This window comes from Gavia stellata, chromosome 25, assembly GCF_030936135.1.
Source record: "Gavia stellata isolate bGavSte3 chromosome 25, bGavSte3.hap2, whole genome shotgun sequence".
NCBI classification, from domain to species: domain Eukaryota; kingdom Metazoa; phylum Chordata; class Aves; order Gaviiformes; family Gaviidae; genus Gavia; species Gavia stellata.
The window spans coordinates 3701545-3715128 of record NC_082618.1 but is presented as its reverse complement, the minus strand read 5'-3'; the positions used below and the strand labels follow the sequence as shown (position 1 = coordinate 3715128).

Sequence of the window (13584 nt, the reverse complement as noted above, 5' to 3'; positions counted from 1 at the left end):
TTAAATTCTTAGTTGAAAATGTCTTTCTCTTGCAGTAATGAGCTACAATTCACATTCATGCAGATACCTTAGGATAGTACAGAACAAGCCACTAGACACGGAGAATGGGCAGAGAGCTTGTTTTCCTTGATGCAGGTGCAGATATGTTGTGGTAGGTAATCTGGGGCTATCAGATCTCCTCCTCCCATGACACTTTCTTCTGCACAGTTTGCAGGTAGGCCAAACGGCGGCTTGCATTGCAGTAGTACTTGCAGGGAGGCAGTCAGGAGGAGGGTGCACGGTAAAAATTGCAGCCCCGAAAGCTCTGCTGCCTCAGCTGAGCATCTGTGTGCTGCAGATAGTCTCTTTATATCCCGCAGTGCAGCGGCAGCAACCGTCTGCCAGCACCAGACAGGACAGCTGTAGTCGTGATGACAAGTTTGTGGCAGTCCAAGACGTACTATAATCCTGTCAGTACCTCCAGAGTGACTTTAGCTTCTGCTGTAATTGCTATGTGTCAAATGAAAATGCATCATGACAACCTCATCTGTTGGAAGCTGTGGGGAGGGGTGGGGAAAGTTATTCTCTGTTTGCTTTAATGCTAAGTCCCTTGCAAAAGGGAAGACTTCCATTTCTCATTCCTGTCTCCAGAGGTGGTGCAGGTGGTAATTATTTCTTTCCCCAACTGTTAGAAAATAACTAAGCTTACATGAAGTGAGTTGGAATGGACCTTATGAGGTCAGCTAATCTATCCCTGGTATTACTTTGATACTTTCATGCTTAAGAAATCTTGGAGATACGACAAGATAGTATTATGCCTTCAACTACAAATCGTCGTACTAAGAGACAGACGGAGGATTATTGCGGGAAGCTAGGCTTCAAACTTCTATTGATGTCAGATTTTTAAAGTGCCTAGTTACAAGGAAGTCTGGATCAAAGCTTCCTAGTTTCGGTATGATATCTGTTCATCCTTCCCCTTATGACGGGGAGTTGTTAACCACGGGCTTTCAGGCTGAGCCTGAGGACGTTGCTGGCCTAAAGAGATCCTGGTGCAATAGTCAGGGAATTGATGTTTCTTCCCCAGAAACCACATTTCCGCTGTAACCCATTCTGCACTGCCTTCTGACCTCCTGTCTCCTCTCTGACAGCAGCAGCTGTTGCCCAGGGATCTGCCTTGGCATCGCTCTCCCTTTTGTCTGCAAAGCCTTCGCTTCGCAGCACGCTCAAGAAGGAAATCTCTAATTACCACAAGCTGCTGCTGCTCTCCCTTTGCAGGCTTAGTCGGCCGCCGCGCTCCGCAGTCCTTGATGTGCGTGGCTGGCCTTGCTGTTAGATGAGGAGGTGCAGGAGCTGGGGGAGCGTAATGGCACCGTGTCTTCATCTCATTGTCGAGTAATTGCTGCCTTGCTGTTTCCATGCCTGCAGCTGCAAAGTATTTGTCCTGTAATAGAGGAAGAGGATCTTTGCCTTCTCCATGCCTTGGGAGATCCTGACCTCGCAGCTTTCCAGGAAATGACCAGGATTTGGCCCTCAGGCCTTTTCTTGGAGAATTTGCAGTGATTGCTCTAGGAGCTTTTTCATTTAATTTCAAGCAAATTGCACCACTTTGTTCATTATCGTGACCATGTGCTGAGAGCAAACTTCAAACCTAATTCCTGGTATCTGATAGCTGCTTAGTGCACAGATCAGGTGTGTTGCAGGTAGGATATATTGCCTTGTGCAGGGCCTGAATCACCTGTGGTCGTGGGTGCAGACCCAAAGGCGAGTCACTACAGCGGCGCTATTCTGGCCATCCGTCCAGGTAGGATTCACTGCCTGGCAAAGAGTTCAGGCTCTCAAAGCAGAGCTCGGTTTGAATCTCTGCCTGTTTTTCCTGCCCAAACTAAACCTCTGTCCCGTAGCGTTGATTATGCACCTTCATGGTCATGGTAAGAATGGAAGCTGGGTAGCTGGGACTCCTCTAATGATAGGGTTTAAACCTTGCAGTCTTGTCTTGTCTCCCCATAATGTCTGGGGAGACATCAGCATTTCACCACCAACTGTGAATCTGATTACCAAGACCCAAGCAACTGACATCTGGCATGCTGTGACTTCAGGCTGTGGCTTTCTGCTCTTGTTTGTGCTGGTTGTACTGTCATTTTGAAGCTGAAGGGCTCCATATTATCCCTGCTGCAGAAACATTATAAATGTTTAAAAGTTCTTGTGCTTTATAAAGATAGAACAGCCTGTTCTGGCTGTCAGACTTGTCCCCAGAGATGGGAATGGGGAATGGCAAATGCCCTTTTCACTGCTGGGATGTTCACTGTGCCATGTTTTGCAGCTAACGCGGCCCTTGGCTGAGGGTTTGTTTATCAGGATTTAAGAGTCAGAAGTGAAGAGTGGGTCTGTGTCCGTGAGGAACTCGGGGGATGGTTTGTAGCTGGGAAGGCTGCAATCTGGCGTGTGGGGATTGGGCCAGCGTGCAGAGGGCAGGAAGCTTCTTGCCAAAATCGGAGTGGGATTTTTGCATTCTCCTTTCCTTGTGTGGAGTGGGCTGCTAAGGAAGGACATGGCAGTCTTGCTGGATCTCAGCGCTTGCAGGCAAAACCACTAGGCTGTGTGTCCGTCTTAGTAAGTACTGTCCATTCTCCATTGCAGACTGTTGGAAATTCTGGGTCTGCTAACGGGATTCACCAGCAGGATAAATCCCACAAGCAAGAGGTAAGTCATAAGGACAATGCTGTTTAAAACAGTGACTGCTTCATGTGATTTCTTGCCTGCTGTGCTGGGGACAGCTCTTGGATGGAGGCAGTTCTGCCAGCAAAACTTGACGGTGTCATTCCCACAGCGACAGCAAGGGGCTTTGCACAACTCCAGTTCCCAAGTATGGTGCGAATCTCACCTTACCATTAAAACCACTTGAAGCCATCAGGAAAGCGCTAGTGAGATGCACACTGAGGTGCAATGGGTGCTTGTTCTGGGAGAAGCAGTGGGCAGGAAGTTTCCCCTCAGTCTCCTGGGTGTCAGTGCCTGTATGACTCTTCTGGCAGCCTGAGCTAGAACCTGCTTGGTCTCAGATCTTTGCCATCCCCTTTACATGGGTAGCATTTGTGGGACATGCTGTCCTGGTGTCATGATGTAGGGCAAGATCTTTTTACAAGGGCATGTAGTGACAGGACAAGGGGTAATGGCTTTAAACTGAAAGAGGGTAGATTTAGATTAGATAGAAGGAAGAAATTCTTTACCATGAGGGTGCTGAGGCACTGGAACAGGTTGCCCAGAGAAGTTGTGGATGCCCCAACCCTGGAAGTGTTTGAGCCCAGGTTGGACGGGGCTTTGAGCAACCTGGTCTAGTGGAAGGTGTCCCTGCCCGTGGCAGGGGGCTTGGAACTAGGTGATCTTGGGCCAACCTCTGCAGTACTCTTTTTGATGAAACAGGAGACTTTATTTATGTTTGTATGGCACTTAGGGATATGGTTTAGTGGGCGACTTGGCAGTGTTAGGTTTATGGTTGGACTTGATGATCTTAAAGGTCTTTTCCAACCTAGATGATTCTATGATCTTTAAGGTCTCTTCCAACCCAAACAGTTCAACTACTGGGCAGAGCAGTGTGTCAGGACATGGCAGGCCTGGTGGCATCCCACTCCATGCCTCAGTTTCCTCTTCTGTAAAAAGACCTGCGTGCCTCATTTTGCCTAACAAGGTCTCTTTTCTTCCAGGAGAAGCTCTGATAGAGAAGAGGTGAAGAGGATCTTCACACCAGTATCAGCTCCTGAGCAGTGTCAGGAAAAACGATACCCCATCTGGCTTTAGCACCTCCAAAAGACTAGACACAGTATTTTCACTTTAAAGCAGGACAATGTTTATAATATACTAACTGACGTAATCAGGACAATCCTGGAGTCCAGTTTTCCAAGACAGCCATTGTTCCAGGAGGGAGCAGAAAGATCTCTCTGGGTTTGGTTTCTTACCTGTTTTGGTTTTGACTATGGAATTTGTATTGCTTGAGCTGCCCTTGTCCCACCAGCTGACGTGGTCTGGATGACAGCCGCCCCAAACGGCAGCTGAAGTGTCAGTGAGTCCCAGTGACCCCACAGGAACTGCAAAGGGATTTGCTTGTAGTGTTCAACTCCAAAGTGCGTGCCCAGAGGCTGCACGCTTCCCACGTGGTCTGTCCCTTCCCTTCCGCCCACCCCGGTGTCTTGACGACCTGCACAAGCGAGTGAAACCTGCTGGGCTGACTGTTCAAGCTGGCATGCGTAGGGTGAGGATGATGGGGTGTGGGGACGTGTTTCCCTCCTCGACTTGTAGAAGACATCGCTGTTCTAGAGCATCGATGCTCACTTAGTACTTGTATCGTAGCATGTCGTGGGAAATAATCTGATTTCAGAGGGATATTTATTTCATTTCTCACCCACTGCTGTTTAGGGAAGGAGCTGTGGTGGCTCCAAGTTTGGGGACAGGCACACCTCGCTCAGGTGTGGTTGACCTTTCTTCCTGCAGAGAGATTGCTGAGCAGGCCTCCGATGCCCCGGGCCACAGCCAGGCTGCCCAGCCTGGTTCCCCTCACTTGTATGCATTTTCTTGGGTCTTTTTTGAGCACAGGACTCCACAGACAGCAGATCTCAGCATCGTCGGCCTGAGGGCTCCATGCTGGCTGCAGTTAGTGTGGGACAGATGCCTTGAGGAGATGGTTCCCTCCTTGTCTGTTTAATTTAACAGCTAATTGGGGATTGCCTGGCCATTCTCCAGAGCTGCCCTTGGCTCTTCAGTATGATGCCCATCCCCTTCTACTGGGAATGGAGGAGGCTAAGGTGCTGCTGTTGAGCGTTCATGCACTAGTGGCTGTCTGTATTTGGTGGGTACAGCAATCCTCTGTGCATGACCTGAGTACGAGCATTTGGAGCAGAAGGAACCCAAGACTGGAGCCCACACAGCCCTTATGTCTGTACACAGCAGTGCAGGCCCAGGCAAGGGTCTTGTTCCTTCTTCTGAAGGCTTAACTCTTCTCTCTAACTTTGTACCACAGCTCCCAAGGGACATTAGGGTGGAGGAAGGGGACAATGCACTCTTAAAGGTGTGAGAGAGTCCAGTTCAGATTCACTGTTTGGTACCACAGGGAAGAGTCACAGCAATATTTTATCAGGCTTCCCCCAGTTGTGCGCAACTCCTCCAGTCTTGAGAAGCTCTTGTGTAATGATGGGTCATCTGCGAAAGAGGACAAGACAGAAGAGACCACTGAGAGAGGAGATCTGAGCCGGACCACAGGCCAGATGAACATCACAGCATGTCAGCTTCATTGCTTTTTGCCCTGATTTCCTACAAAGTTGTGTTACTTTTTCTTCGTGGGTTGCCAGGCTCTTTCTTCCTTGAAGGATGGGCAGCCAGAAGCAACCTGGGAAAGACCTGGGCTTCATGGCTGCAATTCTGCCATGAGAAGGACGTTGCTGAATCTGGGCTATGATACAACACTGGACCCTGCTCACTTAATGCAGGATTGGTGATCTCCCTCTACTCAAAGGGAGGATGAGAGAGGAAGGTGTCTTCAGGGGAGTAAAGCAGGTCAGAAAACACAGCTTAAATCTGGCGCACAGCAAGGAGGGGCAGAGCTTGGGGTGTAATTGGCGGAAATAATTCAAGTGGGATCCTATCCTGCCTTGTAGAAGTGTTTCATCAGCTCTTACTAATCACCAGGAAGATTGCCACATCTCTGCCTAGCTCTGGGACTGTCCCAAGGGATCATAGAGGTCGTCTCCAAAATCCTCCTGGTTGATATATTCGTCTCCTAAGCGTTTTAGGAAATTCCCAGAGGGGATGTTCGTTGTTACAGCCTGCGACAGTGAATACCTCACTGGGAGCTGCTGTTTCTAGGAATTTAGGGTTGGTGTTTCCCAAGGTGCTCCCGTTGGCTGGATGGTCTCTGAAGTCACGTCTGCAGCTCTCGCTCGCTTGAGTGGAGCTAAGAGAGTGCTGCTTGCAGTGCCGCCTGTCTCCAAGCCCAGGGCTTCCCGGGCACCCACAGGTGGGAGAGCCCATTCTGGTTTGTAACTTATTTTCCCTGATAGGTTTTCTAGTGACTTCTGACCAGCTGCCTTCATCTACAGAGAAAAGGTACCTGCATTTTCCACCTCCCTTGGTGAACCTTTGGCTCCGCACAGGGCGGGATCCCCCAGGCGTGGTTATGGGGACCATGTATTTGGTTCCATTAATCAGATCCAAACTTGTCAGGGTGGCAGTGGTTCAGGCTGGAGGAGTCTCTGGCTCCTGCCTCCTCCCAGGGACCATCCCCTGTGAGCGGCCCAGACCTGTGGCTCTTCCCGGTCGGCTCAGGTGACAATGCAGACCAGCAGCAGGCGAGTCAGAGCAGGTTTAAAGTTAGTGCTGATGGTCTTCTCTGGCTGTAAATAGCTGTGTTGGTCCCTAAGGATCAGCCAGGAGCTGATGGCTTTTCTTGGCTTTCTGCGGAGGCTGCGTGGTCCTTGTGTTGCAGGGCTGTACCGAAACGGGCAGCGGGGTGAAGCCATGTCCCCTGCGTCCCCACCCGCCTGGGGGTGCAGGTCCACGGGAGCTGCTCCCCGAACAGGACCGACTACAGTGTCAACAGGACATGCTATCATGCGCGTCGTCTGGGTTTCAGCTCAACCCTGTATAAAGTGGCCAGGAGGGTGTTTGGGCACCAGCTGCGTCTTCCCTCTCCAAAATTGGCACAGGCTTCCCAAGGGCACCTGCCTCTGGCTGCCCTTCTGAGGTTGTAAGAGACCAAACTAGGGACAAACTTGGAAAGGACAAGGAGGAGATTCCCCGGCCCCTCTATTTATTTGTAAGTTTAATTGCTATTTTTGCCTATGTGGTGGTGTATAAAGTATTTCACAATATTTGGTCTTACTGGCTTGGTTCTTTGGGGGAGATTTTCAAGGGCATTAGAGCAGTGATGCACCCATCTCCTGTTGTCGGTCAGGGACTGGTTCCTGTTTGTGCTGTCTCTCCCCCTTCGGTGTCAGCCTTGCTCTTATCTTGATCTCCAAGAGCTGGTACGGGGGAGCCGTGTTCTCCCCAACTGCTCTCCCAGTTTGCACGTGCCATGCTGGTTTTGCATCTGGAGCTGGGTCCGGAGCATCGTGCCTCAGAGCACCAGTGCAGGGTGGGGAGCAGGAGGTAGCGCACTGCTGAAGCCCTCGGTACCAGGGGAGGGACCGGCACCCCGGATGTGAGAGCAGCCCTCATGGCCAGCTGCATTACCCCAACGGTTAGTGATGCTTTTCTGCTGAAAGCTGAGATGTTACCCGGCGAAAAAAGTCTTTGAAATGGCGACTACTCCATGTTTAGTGGCTTCTTCTCTAACCCTCTAGACCAAAGGGAAAAGAATCGGTCTTGGTTGGTGATTTTCAGCTTTATCCCTCCTACAGCATCCAGAGCTGGAGCAAGGGGCAGCACCGCGCCGGTGCCGTACGGAACGACGGGTGCCAAGCTGCCAGCCAAGTCTTCACAGCTCTTGCCTAGCCCCAGCCATCAGCGGTTCCTCTGGCTTGCAGTAGAGATGCATGAGGGTTTCATTAAAACAAAACGATGCAAATGACACTGTAAAAGTCTTAACAAAAATTCCAGTACTCTGTTGTTCGGCAGCTTTAGCAGCTCAATGCTATCTTGTAGGGAATTATTAATACACTAAGATCCTATAGGCCTCATGTAAGTTACCAGAATAAAGACAATACTAGATGTATAAATGGATGATAACCTTTTACCCGTACAGTATGTATTACAATTTTGTAGCTTAGTCATTTTTTGGCTATCAGATTTTGTTAGTATGATATAAAAAAAAAAAAGACAAAAAAAAAGAAAGGTTTGACTGCTAATGTCTATTTTGTTATTTGATTCATTTTATTTCTTCCTCTGTACAAAAGCTGTACAAATATCAGTCTGTGTAACTACTACAGATATGTATTCATGTACCATCAACCCTGTCCTGGCTTGCTGGTGTGGTGAGCTCGTTACTAAACAATAAAATCTGTGGCTGAAGTCGGGCACCCCGGGGCTGCTGGGGGTGTGTTAAGGGTGTTTTGCAGTGCGTGAGCCACGCTGAGATGGAAATGGCTGTGGGCAAGGGGGGGCTTTCCCTTCGCAGCTCAAATGTGGGGCTTTGGCAAGTCCCTCTTGCCCTGAGCCTAAGCAGGGACCTGGAGCCGTCAGCATTCGGGCCCTGCGAGAGCAGGGTTTGCAAACAAGAGCAGGGCTTGCAAACGGCCGAGGGGCTGCGGACCTGTCCTGGGGGGTGAGATGCGCAGGGAGCCGACACGCTGCATTTGCTCTCCTGCAGCCTGTGCCTGGAGGTGAGGACAACCGGCTCCTTCCCTGGGTGACTCCTGGCCCGCTGCTGTCAGGTATCTCCCGAGCCGCGGGGTGATGGTGCTATTTATTAATCCATGATTGTTTTCCCTCTCCCAGTCCCTCCCTGATGCATCCACAACACCCCGAGGTGAGGAGTGTCGCAGTGTGCTGTGCTAGACCCACCTCGAGACTGGCACCGACTCGTTTGAGCGGTGCCACCTTGATTTTGCAGGGGCAGAGATGATTGTTGAGTCACCCTCATCCCTTCCAGCTCAGTTACTGCAGCCCTTCAGAGCGCGGGGAAACGGAGATTGCTGTGGATCGGTCCTCGGGGGAGCTGCGGTTGCTGGCGGGGTCGGGGTAAGCCACGCTGCACCCCAGCCCAGCCTCCTGCCCCTCTTCCCCCGTGTTCCCACCACGTGCCCATATGGACGCTCTGAGCATCATGGGGTTCCGCTGTCCCCCATGGGGCAGGACCGGCGGAATTTACTGCAGCGCTTGGTGCTTTTTTCATGGTACAGCACCTCTTAGTTGGGAATTTCCGTGACTGCCCATGGCCTGTGCCCCAGCTCCGCAGCACCCCATACGGCAATGAAACATCCATCTCCTGCTGTGTTTTCCTGCACCAGTGGGCTGTCGATCCTTTACAGAAAGGCAGGGGTTCCCCAGTACTGCCAGCTGCCTTAAGATGTAGAGAAAAAAGTGGGATGCTTTTTTCCTTGCTTCCTGGTTTCTTCTTTTCCTGGATTTAAAATTCTCCACTACCAGGATTACCTAAGTTTTAAACTCTTTCTGAATAGCTGGTGAGGTTTGCAGGTGATGGGTTGATTCCAGAGCGAGGCCCCAAGAAAATTACAGGTGACTGACAATAGCACCATGAAAATGGGCCATGCAGCCTTATTGCAGAGCTGTAATGTCGTCTGTACAGTGCGGTCTGTGATAGCCCGCTGTTTTATTTTTCAAGGTATGTAAGAGGTGCTGTCAAAAACAAATAACTTCAGACTTTCTGTTTCTTCACCAGCTCCCTGGCCCTGTGCAGTGCAGGGTCTCGGGATCTCCTAAAGAGCCGGGCAAGAACGGCGGGTCCCTGGGTCACCTCGTTACTTATTTCTAGAGCGGGTGCTGATGGCATCCGCTGCTGCCCTGTTCTTCACTGTCCTCCAGCGGCTGGAAGGAGAATAATTTATTTGAAATTTGCTTGGGAGAAATCTCTGGACACAGGATGGTCCATCTGGGCTCAGCCGAGCATCGGTGCTGGGCAGGGCGGTGATGAAGTCGTTATTTTCCCTGCTCTTTGCTTTCAAAGGCTGCTGCTGCTCCTCAGGTCCTAAGATGCTGCGGCTGGGCAGTGCTGGAGGGGGGTGGGATCCTCTCCCAGCCGAGCAGCTCCGGCGTGGGGAGCTGGGCAGTGATTCCTGTGTGTGATCCCACTGTCATGGCTCGGCCCCAAATAGCTGCTTTGAGGTTTGTGACCCCCTGCCCCATCGGTCCCCTCTTCCCTGCCGAGGCTGCCAGCGAGGGGGAGGACCGCTCCAGCGGCGGCTGTCGAGCTGTCCCCACGCTGGCCGTGGGGTCACCAAGCAAGTCCCCTTTTGCAGCCAGCACTCCTGGAGGGAGGTGCACCCGGGAAGGACAGCTTTTGGGGACAGGAGGCTTTATCCAGTACAGCCAGCAGAAACCAGTGAGTTTTCCATCAAGCCGGCCCTTCCCTGGGCTGTGGGCAGGGGCTGCGCTGCCCGGGGCAGGAGGCAAAGGCCGTGAGCACCATGTCCCTGCGTGGGGCAGGTGACTCCAGCTCCATCTTTTATGTAGTTCCGCTGTATAATCCATTAATGTGCATATTTACAATCAAGTGCCCAAGCCCCGGTATCTCCTAGAGATAACACTGTAGCACATGCCTTTGTTTGCAGACATCACATTTCGGTGCTGTTAATCGTACAGTGAGGATTAATAAAACATGAAGTTTAAAGATGCCTAAATCACAGTGGGGGAGCTCGTAATCTCTGCCAACAATAATATTTGCACTTTATTTTCATCCTAGCATCCAGCCAAGGAGCAGAGCCTGGGCCGGAGAGCGGTACCGCTGCATGAAAATGGAAGGGGTGAAGATGGTGCGGGGATCCTGACCGGCTCCTTGGGCATCACGGGTGGCTCAGAAGAGGCGATGGGTGGGACGTCCTTCCTCATCCACGTTAGGGACCTCATCCCCCTGGGGTGCTGTGCTCGTGCCCACAGCTGGACGGGTGCTTCGGGGCTGGGTTTAATCCAGGGGTGAGGTGGGGATGAGACATGAAGTGGCCTCTCTGCGTGGGGACGCGTGCAGAGGGGACACCTCTGCGTGGATGTGGCCACCCGTGGTCCATGCTCCCCCAGGACCTGCCACCCAAGGGCATGTCCCTTTGGCATGTCCCCTTTGGAGGAGGTGGATGTACGGGGTCTCTGCTTGGTGCTGGGAGACCTGTGGGCCACCAAAGGTGCAATTCTGCTTTTGGAGGGGATGCCGGTGTCACCTCCCCGCTGCAGCCCCAACACCAGCGAGCCCAGCAGCCCCAGGGCTGAAATCAGGGCCAGGAACGTGCTGCTTCCCTGGCAAGGGTGTTTCCTCCCCATCTCTTTGCTGCCTAACAAGCATCCTTGTCAAAATAGCTAATTTCCTTCCAGAACAAAAAGTCACCTGAATACATTTGGAAGCTGTATTGCACTATCAGGGTAATCAGAATTTAATTTGATGCAGTCAAGGCGCTAAAAAGATGTTATCAAGGGGAACATCAAAGCTGGATTCCTGCGCTTGGAAATGCAACTGGAATGCTTAGTCCAGATTTCTCATTTTATCGGAGACTTTCAAAATATCAGTCTAAATAACAAAAAATGAATATTAAGAGTATTTGCAAATTAATGTCTTTTGTAGCTGAACAAAGGCCACTGTCTAACCTACTTCTTTTGCATGTCTGGGACAGTCTCTTATTAAATCCTAATTATACAATTTTGTTGTGTCTAATCATTTCTGTACTTGCAGGAATTAAAACTGAAGCTCGTTTCCCTGTTTGTTGCACCACACAGGGTCCCAATCCTGCAAAGTGAGGCTGCTCCCACTCAAGACAGGGGGACCCCGGGGGGAGAGAGATGGGGGGAAGGTGGGAGGGGAACCTGGGCTTGTTCTTTCTCTCCTGTGTGTTATATCCTCAGGGCTTTGCATTGTTCCCAGCTCTCGGGACGGCTGAGGAAAAGCTCCAGCTCTTACTAGTCAATGTGATTGTGTGACAATTTCAGTTTTTATTTTTAAAGTACAATTTCAGAAGGAAGAAAGGAGGCTCTAGGCCATTTGGGTGCCAAGAAGTTTGAAAAGGTGACCAAAATGCCCCCTGGAGCTGGGGTGCTCCTTTTGGGGGAGGTTTTGTTCCGCCTGGGGGGCCGTGGCTGTGTTACACCAGGGGCAAGGGATGGCGGAGCAGTGGCCTTGACCATATTCACTTCAACCACCACGATTTCTGTGCCAAGCTCAGGCTCTTTTGCTGCCCGGCACGTGCCGAGCTGGCCGGGGCGGTGGGTGATGGCTCGGCAGCCCCTGCCCAGCGTCTCAGCCACCGACCCCCTCTCCTCCCTTAGCTCCCATTCCCGCAGAGTCCAAGCCCAAATGCCGTCATCCCCCCGCGCAGGGGACACGGGGGACAGGCCCGTCCCTGGCTTTAGCCCTCGGAAACGTGGCGGGGGAGCTTTGGGGGAAAGGAGGTTCAGTCAACTTCGTTAGGGAAATAGCACGGATCTTGTGTTCAAACCTTTGAAGTGTTAATTAAAAAGAATTATGCAAAGGAGCGAGGATTTGAAACATTCATTTGAATCTCAATAAGGCATCTGTATTAAAAATAGCAGCGGGATCAACGAAAGATACAGCAGTTTTGGAGCGAAATGGTCCCCATGTCCCCGGCGCTGTCGGGCAGTGGGTTTCTGCCCGCTCCCCGCCCCAAACGGGCGCTGCGGAGCGTGGCACAGCCAGAGCCTGCGAAAACACTTCTTCCCTAATATTTAAAGATCTTGAAAGCATCTTGTTTAAAAAAAGACCCAGTGGGGGCTGGCGTGGCTCTCAGCTGTAGCGCATTGGGAGGGGGAGCGGGGCACGCGGGCTGGTGAGGTGAGTGCAGGGCTGGGACCACCCCAGGGCACCCAACGTGAGGCGTAAGGCACCCCATGCAGACCGCAGCCTCCCGGACCCCACGCCACCCCCCAGCACAGCCCCTTCCAGGGGAAACTGGGGGGATGCGCCTCTCCAGCACGGCCCTTCATTAAAACCCCCAGCATGTCCCGGCCCTCACTCATTCCAATAAAAAGCATCCAGGGTATTAATTACCAGATCAGTGGATAACGTCGTTAAGTTTACTTTTGCACGGCGCAGACCCAATGGGAATGTCAATGCCTCCTGCCCTTGGCGTCGGCGCTGCAAGGGCGTGAGCGGGTGGGCTGCAGCACCGTGGGGGCACTGGCACTGAGACCCCACACCTGCAGAGAACCGATGCTCTCGGTTCATCCCCAGCGTGGGAGCGGGTGGACTGCGAGGGCGTGGGTCCTCTGGTGGGGACGGCTTTGCCGGGCAGCGAGTCGGGGGGTTGCACTCAGGGGCCAAAAGCAGCCTGGGCAGGGGATGGGGGGCAAGGAGCTTTGCTGGGGCTGCAGCCCGGCGGGGAAGATGCTGACAGGCAAAGCTGGAGCCTCACTGCGAAATCATGCGGCGATTTCAAAGGCTGGGGCTGTAACCTTAGCTGCGGGTTTAATTAAAAATGTATGAATATCAGCCCGACCTTGGGCAGGGCTCGGGGCCAGGGCTCCCCCAGCAGCCCCTCGTCCCCTGCCATCCGACACGCAGCGTAGGGATAACCCCGCTGCCTGCCTTCCCGCACCAGGGAGTGGGATTTCCACGGATGGGGCCTCCCCGGTCCCGTTCGGATGCCTGAAGTCTACGGAGGGGACCCCGGGACCAAGGGTTGGGCTGTCGGAACCTCCCAGGGATGCTGCCGGTACCTGCGGCAGCCCTCCTGCCCGCGCGGGTGCGCGAAGGGTTCCCCGTCCCTTGTGCTGATGAGCCAAAACCAACCCCGGTGACAATGTCAGCTTAGGACAGGACCTTTCCTCCCGCCAGGTGACGTGGAGCTGGGAAGGACGGGGAGGGTCAGAAAATGGAAATCACCCTGCTCTGCTCCCCAGGATGCTGTCCGGAGGCTCCGGTTCAGGAGCACCTCGCCGGGCTCACATTAGCATGGAAATAATTCATGGGACGCGCACAAGACAGCTGGAAAAGCATTTTATCTG

The 13584-nt window shown here is 52.4% G+C and overlaps 1 protein-coding gene across 1 annotated transcript in view; it reads left to right on the top strand.

Moving 5' to 3' along the window:
* CLIP2 (CAP-Gly domain containing linker protein 2) overlaps nucleotides 1–3738 on the top strand; it is a 39181-nt gene extending 35443 nt beyond the window's left edge. The window contains exons 15-16 of the mRNA XM_059829499.1: nucleotides 2617–2679; nucleotides 3678–3738. Of these exons, the coding sequence (XP_059685482.1) occupies nucleotides 2617–2679; nucleotides 3678–3689 (75 nt within the window). The 3' untranslated portion in view covers nucleotides 3690–3738. The remainder of the gene's footprint in view (nucleotides 1–2616; nucleotides 2680–3677) is intronic.
* The last annotated feature ends 9846 nt before the right edge of the window (nucleotides 3739–13584 follow it).